At 39.9% G+C, this 16,754-nt stretch overlaps 1 protein-coding gene across 1 annotated transcript in view; it reads right to left on the reverse strand.

The window, feature by feature from the left end:
- TENM3 (teneurin transmembrane protein 3) overlaps positions 1–16,754 on the reverse strand; it is a 177,359-nt gene that overhangs the window by 58,180 nt on the left and 102,425 nt on the right. The window contains exons 13-16 of the mRNA XM_063136114.1: positions 15,328–15,544; positions 13,678–13,797; positions 12,937–13,198; positions 100–367 (exon numbers count right to left, since the gene is read on the reverse strand). Coding sequence (XP_062992184.1) covers positions 100–367; positions 12,937–13,198; positions 13,678–13,797; positions 15,328–15,544 — 867 coding nt within the window. The remainder of the gene's footprint in view (positions 1–99; positions 368–12,936; positions 13,199–13,677; positions 13,798–15,327; positions 15,545–16,754) is intronic.

Raw genomic sequence — 16,754 nt, forward strand, 5'->3', positions numbered from 1 at the left:
AAAATACCTTTCTACAAAATGTACTGCCAATGATCAGTGCCCACTGTTATTTTCTAGGCAACACAAACAAGTAAAAAACCCAACACAAATAAAACCTACCAACAGCTTCAGATAAACCGTAGACCTTTTGATTATACGCATCAGTTTTGTCCCATATGAATGTGTAAGCCAAGTTTGGGGATGCAGGGAACCATTTCTGGAAAAGTCTTCCCACCACCGCCACCATGAGATGAACTTTCATTAAGTTAAATGGTATCACCGACTGCGTCATGGTGATCTTAAGAACAGATTTGTATCCTGCAGCTCTGGAGCTTAAGTATGACAATTTCAAATCTGTTCCTGGGATTGTTGTTTCCTCGTGTAGTACCTAAAACACAGAACAAAAATATGTGAATTCACCTGAGCTTGTGACAATGTTGCTGCATGTCACTGATTCGAAACGGTATCAGAGCTATATTTTCTACAGGAAGATGCCATTGTTTAACCAATTTTGGGCTCATTATCTAAACTTTTGAATAACGATTTAGTAATTTTGTTAGGGTGAATATATGGAAATGTTTTTTACATATATTCCTTGCAGCTGTGTTTTCCAACCTGGTGTCCTTCAAATCTCAGCGATGCCCACCACTGACCATGCTGGCTAAGAATAATTGCAATAGTAATGATTGCACTTTCTAAGAAATAACTCCTCTCCCTCCCATACAAAATATTATTAATTTGAGTTCTCCAAAAGACAATGGGCTGGTTCCCAACTTCCAAAACTATGGTTTAAGAAGCCAGGATAAGCATTTGGCCTGCACACTCCCCACTATTTTGTGCACCAGCTTTAGCACTGTGAACCTGGTCTGTTTAAACCAGAGTTTTCTAAGAACCTTAGGTCATAGTTTGATTCTGATTTGAGACTATGGTTAGTAAATCAAGAAAGATTGAAAGAAGTCATCACATGATAAGAGGGAAGAGGCAAGGGAGGAGCAGGCAGCCCATTGTTCATTCCTGGCTTCCTAAAAGAAGGTTTACCAAGCCATGGTTGTTACATCTGAAAGGGCACAATGTATCTGAAACAAAAACACAAAGTGTAGAAAGACTGGTGCATCACCGTAACAATCCCAGAATATAAGGATATCCATGACTGGACAGAAAACACATAGGCAGCCAGAAGCCTGCAACCTCTAGACCCCACTGTCAAGAAATGGAAAACCAGTCTAGCTCTTCCAAGATGATTGGAAAATTAGTAAATGCAGCTCATTCTCTCTTTTATTTCTCTCGTCTTTTTCCTTTCATTTATTACATTTCTATACCGCCCGATAGCCAAATCTATTCCCCCTTCTCTTTTTTAATATCTTCTTTATATTTTTATTTAAAAGGAACAACAACAGAAAGCATGGGTTCTATCACAATTCAAAACTGAGAGAGGAAAAAGCTTTAAACGTTTAAAAGAGCATTAAAGAACTGAGAAACAATTCTAAACATTTATATCTAGGCTATATTGTTGTTTTTACAGGCATCAATCAGAAGGTGCCATATGTTGATAACAGCTTCATCGTTTGCCTCGCATCTTTCCCTCGCTAATATAGTAACTTCTAACTTTTGTGCCCTGTGCCAAAGCTTAGTGATGCTTGGTTTGAGAGTTGCTGGTTTTAATCCTGTGCCAATTTTTTGCTGTTACAATTGTAGCAGCAGTCAGCAAGACACAGATGAAAGAATAATATCTGTTAGAACAATCTTATCAAATAATCCTAATGTATATGATGTTAATTTATTTTCTTGTAAAGTTTTAGCCTAATATTTCTGCATTTTAGGATTTTTCTACTAGGTGTGGATGAGGCTGATGGAAGCATAATTACAACACCAGCATTTGTGTTTATTGTCCCTATGTATTTCGTTAAACTATGGGGAGTAGTATGGGCTACCTAATAAAATCTGCTAAAAATGTAACATTATATTAATACAAATCAAGGTCAAATCACCTTTGATGAAGATTTTAAACCAAACAACTTTGTTAATTGCTTTTCTAAGCACAGTCTCTCACTGGTGTTTAAAGTTATCTCCAGTGTTACAGTCAATAGAGAATATTGGCTGATAGGTTTTGGAGAAGATTCCTTTAAAGCCTTGGCTGTTACATGCCTTTTCCCCCCTAAATCAGTTAATGTTTTATTCAGTATTCCATTTTATACTCCATTATTTATATAGGACTGAATCCAGAGTTATGCAGATCAGAACTCCGCCAACTGGCTGGTTACAGGGCTGGAGAGAGACTAGCCATCCCTCCTGCAGCCTCTATGTCCTCCAAATTCTGCTCCAGAAAGTTCGGGGACCCTTCAGAAAAGCATGCAATGTAATGCTGGGGACTACAAGGGAAGGGAAAATAATAATCTTCCCCCTCTTATCATGGGAGCATCTAGGTAGTGGAGTGGGAATCTCCTTTTGCAAATGGAAGGAGCCATCTATACATGGAAGCAGGTCTGAATACAACCCATAATCTCTTAATTGAAAACTTGCAACCATCGTGGATTTCCCCCATCTCATTTATTTATTCAATATACTGATACTTTACAAAATGCACATATCAGATTGATTCTAAAAAATAAAATAAACAGGAATATCTTGGGAACTTTTTTTTTTAGTTCATGCTATATGTCTAAAACTGAAATGCTAAATGGCAGCCACTCCATCCGTTTATTTATTATGGCCAACAGATCAGAAGTAAAACCAAACAAAGCAATACAAAGCAAAGTATAGTGACATAAGTACCATCAGCTTGGATATACATATATGCAAAATAGCAAACAATCCCCCAAAGTATCCTTCCAGATGCAGACAGTTAATCTGTCCTTGTTCTCAATGCCAATGATAAAAAATGGTCACTACTAATGGGATTTTTAACTTGGAAGTAGTTTATTTAGCCGATTTTTTTTCACCTTTGAGATTTATTTATTTATTTATTTATTACACTTATATACCGCTCCCATAGCCAGGGCTCTCTGGGCGGTTTACAGAACATGTTTAACATTATTTTTAACGTTTTTAGCATTAACTTTTAATATTATCATGCGATTGTGTCTGTCAGCAAGTGTTTAACATAAAATTGGGGTGATCTTCCGGATAGTTGTTTTGTAAAGGGGCAATCATTTGCTGATTATCTCTAGCATAAAAATTACCAAAGAGAAATAGATTCTGCTTCCTGGTTACTACAAGGGCAGACCGAAATGGATAGGGAAACACCAACATATCTTCCCCAGAGCATTTGAGTAGGTAACACCTTGAATCTAGCAAAAATAAAAGCCCTCCAATATTTAATAACATGCAGGTTCCTAAAAGAGTACTCATCGTCAATTTTATTGTAATGTAAGTCAGCCATTATATACCAAACATTAATACTAACAGGGAAAGTATGGCAGCACTTCAGGGAAAAGGTTCTTAAAATAGGCATAAATAATTGTAATAAAAATGCCTAAGGAACTAGTTGAGCAAGTTGTGCACACACAAATAGAAAGATCCAGAAAAGTGATGTCCCAGAGTCTATGCTTTATTAGTATTAACAGAGAGTCAAATATAATTTTAAAAGAGCTAAGGGTGACATGCTAATACAACAAGTTTTTTGGGTGTCAGGGTCCAGGGCATGGGCAGCAAGGCCTCAGTGCAGGAACGCCGGGATGGATGGCGGTGGAACCGGCAAACAGAGTCCAGGCAGGGCCAGAAGCAAAAGGCGAGGTCCAGAGGTAAGCAGAGTTCAGAGTCCAAAGGCAAAACAGAGTCCAAGCTGGGCCGGAAGCAAAAGACGTGGTCCAGAGACAAGCAGGGTTCAAGCAGGGTCAGAGGCAAAAGGCATGGTCAGGCAAAGCAGAAAGCAAGGTCTGGAATCGTAGGAAGCCAGGAACGGGCTACAGCATGCACAGGAGACCATGTTGCTGTGGCAATAGCCCTCTCCTGGCTACTCCCAGCTGGTCTACATCAGCCCATCTGGGAGTGCTTGCTGATACGGGGCTGGGTCCTGCAACTACTCTGCAGCCGGCAAGGTGCACTGCGGCTGCCAGGTGGTGCTGAAGAACAGAACCTGACATTGGGGAACAGACTTCATCCAAGCACTATTATTCCTATCATCAGGAAGATGCGATAACAAGCCCACAGCCATCTTAAAGATGTAAATCTTGAGCCAAAACTTTATGGTGCCATCCAGGGTTTCACCTTGAAGGGACTGAAAGCATGATACAAATAAGTAGAAATCATTCCTTCTGCTTCTGACATTCAGGCTGTGAGTGCTATTGCTTCATGTAGCCAAAACTGTTGTCGACCGAATCAGTTTCCTGTGAGTAGCCATGCGTACAGACAATAGAAACACTCCAGGTGGTTTGAAAGAAAACTTTACTTAGCAACATTTAACTTATATCCTACGATGGGATGGCTTGGTTCCCCCATCGTGGTCAGCACACCATGCAGGTGGGTAAAACAGCAGAAAGAGAAGAAGGAAGGAGGAGGGAGGAGACAGGAAGTAGCAAGACAAGCACTGTAGCAATCCCTTCCCACCCTGTAGGTGTTTGTTAACCCTTTAGCCTCAGGTCAGTGACCTGTAGCCTGAGTTCTGCTAACACCCCTTCTCGAAGGCCACAGGGCACTGCGCCAATCCAAATAGGTCATTGCATCAGTCCTATGCCCATCAGGTGCCGCTGGTGCAGTTCCCCTGGTAGGGGTTTTGTCAGCACATCTACCACCATCTCTTCGGTTGGACAGTACTTTAGCTCAATCACTCTTTGCTCTACTAGGTCTCTTATCAGGTGATGCTTCATGTCGATGTGTTTCGTCCGTGGTCTCAGCTTCTCACTCGATGCCAGCTTTATGCACCCCTGATTGTCCTCATGTAGCACTGTGGCTTGAGTGATCACCAGCCCCATGTCAGTGAGTAATTGCCTGAGCCAAATCGCCTCCTGACATGCACTGGCCGCTGCCACGTATTCCGCTTCTGTGGAAGACATGGCTACAACCGCCTGCTTTTTACTGGCCCAACTGATGGCTCCACCATTGTATATGAACAGGCTTCCCGACGTAGACTTACGGTCTGACTCGTCGCCTGCCCAGTCTGCATCCACAAACCCGACCAGTCCCATGGATGTGCCTCTTGGCAGTTTTAGCCTTGCATCCACAGTGCTTTTCAGATAGCGCATCACACGCTTCACTCCGTTCCAGTCACGCTGAGATCGGTTGGCCACCTTCCTACTCAGGATGCCCACAGCTGCAGCGATGTCTGGCCTGGTAACTGTTGCAATGAATAACAGCTTACCAATCGCCCTTCGATACTGCTGGTTGTCCGGTAGTGGAGTGTCATCGCCTCGACCCTTCAGATGATCTGTGGTCATGGAAGTCTTGACCTGTTTCGCCTCTGCCATTCCAAACTCTAGCAGCATCTCTTCGATCTTTTGTCTTTGGTTAAGGAGAAAGCTCCTGCCTTTCCCCTTCTCGACCTGTATGCTAAGATAATGTGATATTGGACCCAGATCTTTAATCTCAAAGTTCTGCCTCAACTTGAGCATGATTTCTGTGCTGTAGCTTTCCTGCTCATAGCACAGGACTAAGTCGTCCACATACACCAACACGTATGTCCATCTGCCCCCCTTCTGCCTGGTATAGAGGCAAGGGTCTGCTTTCCCTTTGGTGAAACCCAGGTTTACTAAGACTCCATTAATTTTCTCATTCCAGGCTCTGGCTGCCTGTTTAAGTCCATAGATGCTCTTGTGCAATTTACACACTTTCCCCGCCCCTTCTGGATCTGCAAATCCTGGCGGTTGCATCATGTACAGGTCCTCTTCTATCTTACCGTATAGGAATGCAGTCTTAATGTCTAGATTCTTGACTTGCATCTCTCTGCTGGCTGCTATGCTCAGCATGGCTCTGATGGTCGTGTGTTTTACTACTGGGGCAAAAGTTTCATCATAGTCCTCCCCATACTTTTGAGAGTATCCCTTTGCTACTAACCTGGCTTTGTAGCGCTCCACTTCGCCGCTTGCATTGCGTTTCACTTTGAAAGTCCACTTGCAGCCAATTGCCTTGCGATTGAGTGGGAGCTTGGCCATGGTCCAGGTCTCATTCTCATGTAATGAGTCCATCTCCTCCTGAGCTGCTTTCCTCCACTTGTCTGCCTCATCTTTAGGTAGGTGGGCAATGTCCTCCCAACTCGCTGGCTCTTGGACCTGTTGTGCCTTGGCTGTGAAGTAATAGTCACCGTATTTGGCTGGTGGCACCCCTTTAGTAGCCCTCTCCGACCTCTTGGGTTCTTGTTGCTCTATTGCCTCCAGGTTGGGCTCCTCGGTGTCGCTGGCCTCGCTGTTGCTTTTGGGCATGTTGGTCGCCCCCTCATCTTGCTTGAATGCCTTGGGCTCCCCTTCTCCGCTGTCAGGTGCACTTAGATCCACCTCTATGAACTCCATAGTCCCGGGCCTTGCAGTCTCGTCAAACTGCACACTTCGGCTGACTATGATGCTACAGTCTCATGGAATGAGGATTCTGTAGCCTTTGCTGTAGGGGCTATATCCCGCCAGGACCCCTTCAATGGCTCTGTCACCTAGCTTAGTCCTCTTCTGCTCTGGGATGTGAGCATAGGCCTTGCATCCGAACACTCTCAAGTGGCCCACTTGCTTCATGTAGCCAAAACCATACACACGCAAGAGAGACGTGTTGGGAAGATTGAGGAAAACCCAAGGTTTGCAGAAGAACAAACAAACTTTGTGTGTGTGTGCTCATGTGGGTGGGGTGGGGGGAACTAAGTGGGCATACCTCCCAAACATAGCCCAATAAGGACAGAGCATTCTCAGGGGCAATGAAATGCTGACTGACTATTGGGGGCAGGAGAAGGAAAAAGGAGTAAAATGGAGACTCACAAGACTTGGGAGAGAAAAGGGAAAACATTGTACTTGCCCAAAGGTTGCATGTTTGTCTAACAAGACACACTGAAGAAACACTAACACATCAGGACTGATCAACTTCAGGCAGTCGGGAGGCCAATTCCTCCCCGCCAACTGCACTCTTTCCACCCGCCCACCAAAAAAGGGAATGAGCATTTAAAGGCTTATAATGGACAAATTTCACTATTAGCAGGAAAGCATACATGGAGAAGCACAGCTGGAAAAGTGGAATGTCACATCACTGGTTTATATAGATGAGCTGCTTTTCTTTACAACTTAAATTCCAAACATAAGCATGTTTGATTTTGTTGCTTCTAATTACTGTATTTTGGAATTTAGTTCTAATGACTAAAATGATATTGTTTTATGTGGCATTTCACAATATTGCTTTCAGAAAATGGGAGTATTTACATTAGCAATTTGCTATGAAGATGTTCAAAACAGGAATGTTTCCCCTTTCTTTCTCAAGCTAGATCACTGCCTAAAGGGAAAGCTTCTTCATGCATTCTGATCAATATTCACTCCTTTCTCATATCACAAAAGTGCAATGATTCAATCTTCTTTTTAGAGCCTTTCTTCCCTGAGAAGAGTGTGTGGGTGATAGTAAGACAAGATGGGTTTCTGCCTCTCATGGATTAAGATAGTCAATCATCTTTACTTCATTCAGGACTTCCAACTGGATTTAAAAAAATCACACCACTAAAGACAGGAAGCTAAAGCTTTAGCTGTAAAGCTACCAAGCATCCTCATTAAGATGAAAAGATTTCTAATAAGATAACTATAAATCTAATCTCTGGGCTCTATGGCACCTTTGAAAAATAAAAAGCACAATTCCTAGAGGTGTCTGAACACCCAACCTGCTGTCACCCAGATGTGTTTTATTATAACTCCTACCGCTCTGTGCTGACTGGGGATGATGGGATCTGTTATTTAACACATCTGGGTGGCAACAGGTTGGGGAAGGCTGCCTTAGAACAGATGGAAGATAAAGCTATGCTGGGTTAACGCCACATAGTGGCCACCAACTCAAAAACCTGAGCTGGTGGGTGAGAGTCATCATTTCGGTTTCAGATTTGTTCTGGACTGATTTGTGAGATCTATAAATAGTTGTGCTGCCATGAACAGGGAGCAATGTAAACCATTCTCTATCATCATATGCTTCCTGTTCCCTTTGATGGAACAAAGACATCACTCTTTCCCCGCCCCCACCTATTTGAATCCAATAACTTTAGGTTGCTGGAATAAGGATAAATGAGATAAATTTGTCTCAAATTGTGGGTTGGGTCCTAAGAATGACAGGTGGAATGAAACCCATACTGCAGCTCACCAAAGGGCTTTCCTGAAGGGTCAGGGGAACTCCTGAACAGTGTAGGATGGGATGTGGGTGCAAAGATTTTGGGCGATTCTCCCTTGCCACTACAACTCTCCAAGCCTCAGCCCAAACTTTTCAAGAGAGTTCCCTGACCCTCTGGAGGGCCTTTGGGGCATGCGGGGGAGGTGGAAAGAAACAGGAAAGTTCCTTGCTGTGAGCTTCCTCTTCCTTGGGGTTTTCAGGATCCAACTTATAGATGAAAATTGGAGTGATGATCTCTGTTCTTCTGAACTATTATTGAGATCCATTGCAAGAAAAATGTTTAAAGTTTCACTGTTTCTGACTGAAAGGGCAGAAAAGATATAGCCTTGGTTAGGTGTTCCTTTAAAAACTAGAAGCAAGGGTTTTACAGGGCTGAGCAATATCCTCCATTTCAGAGCTACTGTTGCCATTTGGACCGGGCATGGGCTATGTGTGGCTGAAGAAAGGGGCTCTGGATCATGTATGCAACAACATGATTGTAATGCAGTAAATGATATCATGAATGCTGAAAGCACTAAAGCAGGCAATCTCAACTAATACTGATTAGCTCCACACTTAATGTGCTTCATGAGCATGTTGGCACAATCTTCATAGGATTCACATTCCAACTATTATACTACCTAGGGTTTATGTATTTAATGGCCAAATTTCAGAAGAACAACAAAGGAGCATTTTGACTATTTTCTTCCACTACAGCCAAATCAGTTTTCAAAGAAACCCAGCTTGTTTTCAAATGGTGCAAAATGTTGCTGATTCATGTTAACGGAATTAGAAGAAAACCAAAAGGGAATAAAGGTTTAAAAAGACCTCACACACACACCCTCTCTTTGTCCTGCTTGATCATTTCTTTTCAAAATTACACAATTCACTCTCAAGAAATTTAATGTATTTTTATGAAATAAAAAATTGTATTGATTTATCAAGATTACTGAATTTATTGAGAGTTTAGAAGATTTAATATTATCTATGGTGCATCAGAGATTAACGCTTAACCCTGGTATACTATATATCCTTTTAGATATGTGTAACTTCTACTATTCCTATACTTAACTCGGAGCTATTTATAAAATTGAGTGTTTGGAAAGTAACTCCTTTTACATTGGTGAAACTGGAAGACTTCTTATAAAAAGATATAAGGAGCACTTGTCAGATATTCAGCGTAATGAAATGCGTGCATATGAGGGAGGAACATGCTAGTAGAGCAACCTTAGTGAAGATCTCTGTGCTAACAGTGGAACGGAGCCTCCAAAGGAGAAAGATTAAGGAGGCAATGTTTGATTGATTGGCTATTGAATATAAGTGTTGGTTGTTAATCTATGTTCCCTCACTGAGGTTTGAAGACAAAAAGAGAGAATAATCTCAGGATGCTATAAATGAAGAAAAGCCCGATGCTATTGAGTTGGCTCATTCTTGCTTTATATATGTATTGTTACAGCTCCTCAAAGAAGGCATAATAAAAAGCAAGAGGCAGAAACGCATCGGGCTTTTCAGCAATAAATTAGTTTATAGCATCCTGAGATTATTCTCTCCTTTTGTGTTTGTCTTGCAGCCTCATTGAGGTTTGGCCTGTTCTGGTTTGGTTCTGGCCTAGTTTATAAATGGTATGGTGCTATACACTTCTTTGTGACTGAAGCTGGTGTTTTATACCGAAATGTTTCACTTCTTTAAAAAAAAAAATGTTTAATTTTTTTTTAAAGCTATAAAAATGTAGACCTATAAAAATTATGAACTGGGTATGCTACTAGTGGTCATTTGTTTTTTATGGGATGCTGCACCATGTGCATCACATCACCTGCATATCTCTCCCACCACCCCCACAAAAAAACCCCACAATCTTTTCTTTCAAAACACTTTAATGCATGTCTTGTAAATTATTAATTTTAATTGTTTCTAGACATGAACTTGAGACACTTCATCAGCTATTGCCAAATATCAAAGCTATCTTGCCATGGGTAGTATTTTGAAACTAACTTTTGATCTCAGCTGCAGTAGCAAAACGCAGAGGCAGAATAGTGAGAGATAAAGCTAGCTCCTGCTTAATTATTCTGTGTTTTTCTTTAGGCTTTCAGTCTGCATCAAGCCCTGATTATGTTTCACCCCCTTCCACTTCACCATGTTAATGGAATGAGGGCATTCTTAGTCTAAAATCCAAGTTTCCTAGAATGTTTTGAGCCCCTGAAATAAGATTACATGAGTCCCTAATGTCATATTAATAAATTACTCTTGCTTTTGCAATATGCTATCGGATACATTATGCTGACAAGTACCTTACATTCTTAAATTCTTATTATAACCAATTTCAAATGACTCCTCTATTATTACAGGTATATTTTAAGTAGTCACACATTTTCTTAAACATGCTTTGAGATGCCACATTTAACCTCCACAGTAAACACTATGGAGATAATCATGAAAAGATTCCCATACTACAAGGGACAGAATAACTATTGAAATGTGTGCGCACGCAGTAGAGAGAAACAGAGTGCATACATGCAAGAATGTCTCTGCTTCATTTGCCTGTCATGTTCACGAAACATTATGAGGGTGTACGTGTGTGTGTGTGAAATATGCACCTATAAAATAAGTAAATGTTTCTTACCTGCTTAATTCTTTGATAATAGAATGCATTTGTGTGCCTTAAACTTTAGGGTCTGGCTTGGCTCATCTTCTTGAGTGATCTGCTCTGCCTGTGATTTAAGTTCTCTGTCAAGGATTTACTGCTCGCTCTTGGGACCAGCAGCCAGCGTTCCCCATTTGTGAAATGGATTGATGTTTTCTAGATCGTTCTGCACATGATGTGCGTGCGGTTTGACCTGTAATCTGTGATTCGGCTCTTTCTTGAGTGATCTGATCCGTACGTGGTTTGAGTTCTCCGTTATAGACTCCTTGTCACATATGGGAGATTTGTAGGCATATAACTAGGCACTGACAAACCCCTTTGCCAGCAGACCAGGAATGAGAACTTTTCTTTTCCTGGCAAGCTTCCCTGCCCCCACCAAAGTTTTTCATGAATTTCAAGGAATGATTTGAAGATGTTGCCTCCCTTCATGCTCTAGGCTTGCTCAGAAGCATTTACAGGTAATATGCCAGGAATAGCAAGGTCAGTGTAGAAAGAGCAAGACAGCTGGGGGAGAACAGGCACATTTGCATGGTAATTCACTCCTCTCCTGAGGGCTTGTTTGAGGCTTGCCTGATAAGAGGAGCACAAGAGGATTCCTTTCAAGCACATTAACTATTAGCTATCATTTAATTGTTTTCATGGAGAATAGCTCAGAAGGTTAAAGAAGAGGAAGAGGGAAAGAAGTGTCAGGCACAATTCTCCCCCATCACCTCTGTGGAGCTTGGTATTAAGGAAGCAGTAAGAGCAAGGAAGCAAAAGCCAGTGTGGTGTAGTGGTTAGAGTGTTGGACTGGGAGTTGAGAGATCTGGGTTCTAGTCCCCACTTAGCCATGGAAACCCACTGGGTGACTTTGGGCCAGTCACAGACTCTCAGCCCAAACGACCTCACAGGGTTGTTGTTGTAATCTGGAGAGGAAGATGATTATGTACACCGCCTTGGGTTCCTTGGTGGAAAAAAGGTGAGATGTAAATGTAATAAATAAATAAATAAATGAATGAATAAATAAATAAATAAAAAAGCAACCTGTGGAAATCTCCTGAGAAGAGCTTTTCCCATGCACTACACATACACAGGGCTTTTAAAACTCATTTCTTTTCAAAGCTGCACAAGACAAAGGCATGAAGAAGATGGGAAGAGGTGCAGAAATTGGTAATTAATGATCCTTGTATGGCCAGCTGAAATTGTGATAAGATTGGTCTTTGCAGCTTGCTACTAGCCTGTATAGTAAATTCAGCCAGAATTTATAGGTATAACACAGTAATAACTAAACAATAAAATACTTCAGTAAACTTAGTGAGGAAAATATGCAGTAAATACGAAGTACAGATTTTAGGGAGAGACAGTCCAATAAAATATTTGGGCCCCTCCTTTTATATCGTTTTTTTTCAGATTTTCCCCAAATCAGAAAGTTTTACAATGATATTTAGTGCTCTCTTAAAGAATTCGGGAATATGCTGTGTTTAATAATAGGCACTGCAAGTCAAATAAATAAATAAATAAAATGGAGGGCCCCTGTTTATGGCCCAGCTTAATGTTCAAATGCCGTTTAATCCAATATTGCTTTCCATTTTGCGTCCATGGATAACATTTGTAGTTTTCAGGCGCCTCCAAGATTTTACCAGATTTATAACCTCCTAATTCCATTCATCCAGCTACTCAGAGAAGTAAACAGTTCTGTGAAAGCGGCAACCACAGATGAAGTTCTGGGGATATTGTTTATTTCTATATGCAAAGTCCTTTATGGTAAACCATATCATGTTGGCATAATTGGCATTATTATATGTAATAAAAGGAATAAAGGGCAATCAGCACAAACAAACAGGTATGACATTGCTCTGAAGTTTCAAGAAGTCAGAATAAAGCATAGGAACATCAGGATCTTCTAAGGCAATGTGAGCTTACTTGGCAACTGAAAATACCAAGCAGTATTAAGGTCAAGCCTATGCTTACATAAGAGCTATACAAATTACCTGCGTATCTTACCTTATTAACCATATTCAACTATTTTTTTCCTTTGAAATACATTATAATTATTTTAAAGAGATATTTTGACTTAAGTAGTATTGTACCTGTGTCTCAGGAATAATAGGACTGTCCTCAGGAGAAATTCTGAACAAGGTAGATAAAGGTGATGATACAATGACAGGATTTGGTCTCACAAATCCACTCAGATCACAGCTGGGAATGTCGTTCTCCTCCTTCTTCATGACAAGAGTGTCCATGACATAGAAGACATTCCATGGAATCCAGACCGTGTGGTATTGAGTAAGGAATGGTGATCGTTCAAATACCAGGGTTAAAGATGCACCACCGTTTGCCACCAAGTCAAACCTAATGTAAACCAGATACTCATTAAGATACCTTAAGTTTATATCTTGCCTACAGTCATATAAAATTTAGATTTAATGATTCTGATTTCTATAAGATACCATTCAGTGAAATTAAAATTAAATCAAACTAGTAATATGCCTGAAGTTGTGAGGAAAAACTAGTCTCTTTCTTTACCCAAGCATATTTCCTGACAAATGTAAGAAGTATTTAAGTATTGTAAACCACCCAGAGAGCTTTGGCTATGGGGCAGTTTATAAATGTAAATAATAATAATAATAATAATAATAATAATAATAATAATAATTTTACTAAAACACAAAAACTCTGCTAAATAGTTAGCAAGACTTAGTCTGAAGCAATTGCCCTTACATTTTGTGCCCATGTATAGGGAACAACTTTTCTTGTGAACAAGAAATTACATTCTCAGCACCCCATTACGTTCTCAGCATTCCAATCTAAAGGCTGCCCAGCAAACTTACATTCCATCTTGACGAGTGATCGTGTATCCATAGTCTGGATAATGTAAAAAGGAGACATTAACTCCAATTAGTGGTGTTCCATCTGCTGTCAATACTTGGCCCCTTATGACAGATGCAAGACTGTAGGGAAAGATGCAAAATTAGAGTGTTTGATGCTATCTAAAATTAGCACTTGCACACCAGTGCAAAGAGGCACACTCCTCCTGTTATGTTACAGTATCACATAATCTTGAAACCTTGTCTCATTTCAAACTCTTACTAATACACAGTCTATCTGCCTGAGATGTTTTAATGTACACCTAAATATGTGAAGTCAGAACGTGGCAAACACTTGTATCATACAAAAAAGTCCATTATTGACTACAGTTTATCGATACACACTCAGTTGAAAATCTGGGCTTGCTGCTGGGTAATATGGGAAATTATTTACTGCCTCTACAGTGATTTAAGTGCAATCCTTAGGAATGTTTATTCAGAAGTAACTCCCATTAAATTCAGTGGGAGTACTCCTACACAGAACAGTCTGGGAAGGACTACTATTGGATACTGCCCCTAGGGTTCTGAATTTTTGTATCTTCCTTGCTAACGTTGCAAACTCAAGCTCACTCACATGATGGTAGGTTTCATTGGGACCAAATACGTTAGTTTTAAGCCAGTGAGAAAGGTAAAGAGCAGCTCTAATATCTGGTAGGAGTTTTATTTTATTTTTCCAAACAGCAGCACTGTGTGAATCTTCTTAAATTCCATGAATTTTAAAAGCCATTTATGATATACCAAGGGAGGAGAGGGCTGCTCTTTGATGCACCTCACTACCATGCACAATCCCTTGATTGCATATAAAGGGACTTTCTGAAACACAACCCAAACACTTTGGATCAGTGTGCAAAATTAATAAATTAGCAATGAGGTTTTAAAATTATAAACTCAAGGCTTTCCTTCTAAACCTCCCATCTTTTGCACTTCCCTAAAGAAAAGTGTTTTGCCAATTAATTTTTAGGCAATCTGTAAACCTGCAGGGGCTGCAAAGCACAGAATTTAAAAGAGTAATAAGGAACATTTGTGTAACAACTTTTAATCAACTGCTGTGCCCAACTACATTAATGCAGCTAAATTACTGCAGACGCAGGAGTCCCAGTGTAAATCATCTACTTTCACTCAGTAAGGCACAGGACACCTGCTTTCAGTTACTAGCTTATTTTCAGGTATATAACTGCTCTGCAAAGCACCAAGCAAACAGCTTATGCAATCATACTGTCCTGCAGTTAACAGTTCTATTACATTAATTCATAATTTATATTATTTACTGAGCTCAGCTTTAAAAGAGCATCACTGCCTTCCCTTCTGAGGCATTTTCATCACTTTGATACACTTCCAACTGTGCTAACCCAAATCAGCTGGGTCAATGAAGATTTATATAATCCTTAATGGAATGCCCTGTTAGAACCCAGACACCACAGCACAATAAAAACTCTGTAATGCAATACCATTGTCTGAAGTTTTGTATGATGCAGTCCTACAATCATTAAATTAAACAAAGTCTCAAATTTTGCAATTTCCCACCACCTTTGAAATAGAATCTAGCTGTCAGAATGACAAAAAAAAGCCCCTTAATATATCATTTTAGACTTCATACAGCAATGATGCAGTCACCTTTTATTGAAAGGGCTTTCCCCAGGAATGACATGGGTGCTTTCTGGTCCTATAAGAAAACTGATCCGATCATAAAAGGATTTAGCAGCTTGCTGAGATGGTGATTGCAGGCTTTGGCTAATGATATCTTGTGGGTCAGGCAGTCCACGACAGTAGGGCTGGTTTTGGCAGGAACTCTGCAAACAGCAGTCAGGATCCATGCAGTCAATTAATCCATCTACAGACAAAAAGCCAGAAGAAAAGGAACAATACTTCTTCCTATTCTTTCCTCCCTATATGAGCAATTAAAGACGATTGTCATACTCAGCAGTTTTCACATTGTAAGTCATAAGCAATAATATTACTGGTTTAGACATTTAAATATACTTTTATTTTGGGCCTTCCCAAGGAATAAAGGGCAGATCTTGTATTAAGCAGTATTTGAAAGCAGTGTGGAACTGGGTCCATGTTGCAGGTGATACTTTTGCCAATTAAACAAACAAAAAATGCTAAAGAAAATAAATAACAGAAACACAATAGAAGTGGCTACACACATAAAAACAAAAATAAATACAAAATAATAATACAATGAAGACATACAAAAGAAAACCCTAACTGTAGAAATACAGCTAGTAGTTGGTGAAATACAAGTTCTATTATTATTATTATTATTATTATTATTATTATTATTATTTATTTATATAGCACCATCAATGTACAATGTTCTACACCTCAAAGCCTCCATTTTCTAGCCAAAAGCCAACCTTCATGCTGCGGAAACAACTTACAAAAACCACAGTGAACTTCAGATTCCTTGCAGATGTGGACATGCCAACAAAGTACCCACAAATGTTGTGAATTGCTGTTGAGTACTATTGCAATTTGAGGTCTTCAAAATGTGCCACATTTCAAATCACTGCAAAATTTCATTACAGTGCCAGCACAGATATAGCTAGCACACATATTGCTGATTTATAAATATTAAATAATTTCCAATGGGGATTTAAAGTAGTTTTTATGTGAGGTTATTTGGTTTTCTAGAAAAGAGAATCAGGTAACTCCTGTTTGGCTGCTTCTTGGAGCCTATTTAAAGCATTTGAGCTGCAAGTAAGCTTTAAATATTTAAGAACATTTATGAAGATGGATTCTTTTTCCTTTACAAGAAAGGCTACATCGCTACAAGCACAGGTAACTTCACCCGCTCTTTCACATGAAAAGAAATATATGGGAACACAATCTCTGTTGAGCAAATTATATCTAATGCAAATCAGTTAATGATGAATACTGGCTAATATAAACACACTGTGTACACACCTGGGTATTTTGTACATTTGTGCAGCATATGATATGGATTAAAACCCATTGACTCTGGAATGTATAATTTGGTAATTAATCATGAACTTTAAAAAGATATGTAGCCATTAGCTGAAAGTTTAATAAAATGTAAA

The sequence above is a fragment of the Elgaria multicarinata genome, chromosome 10, assembly GCF_023053635.1.
Source record: "Elgaria multicarinata webbii isolate HBS135686 ecotype San Diego chromosome 10, rElgMul1.1.pri, whole genome shotgun sequence".
NCBI classification, from domain to species: domain Eukaryota; kingdom Metazoa; phylum Chordata; class Lepidosauria; order Squamata; family Anguidae; genus Elgaria; species Elgaria multicarinata.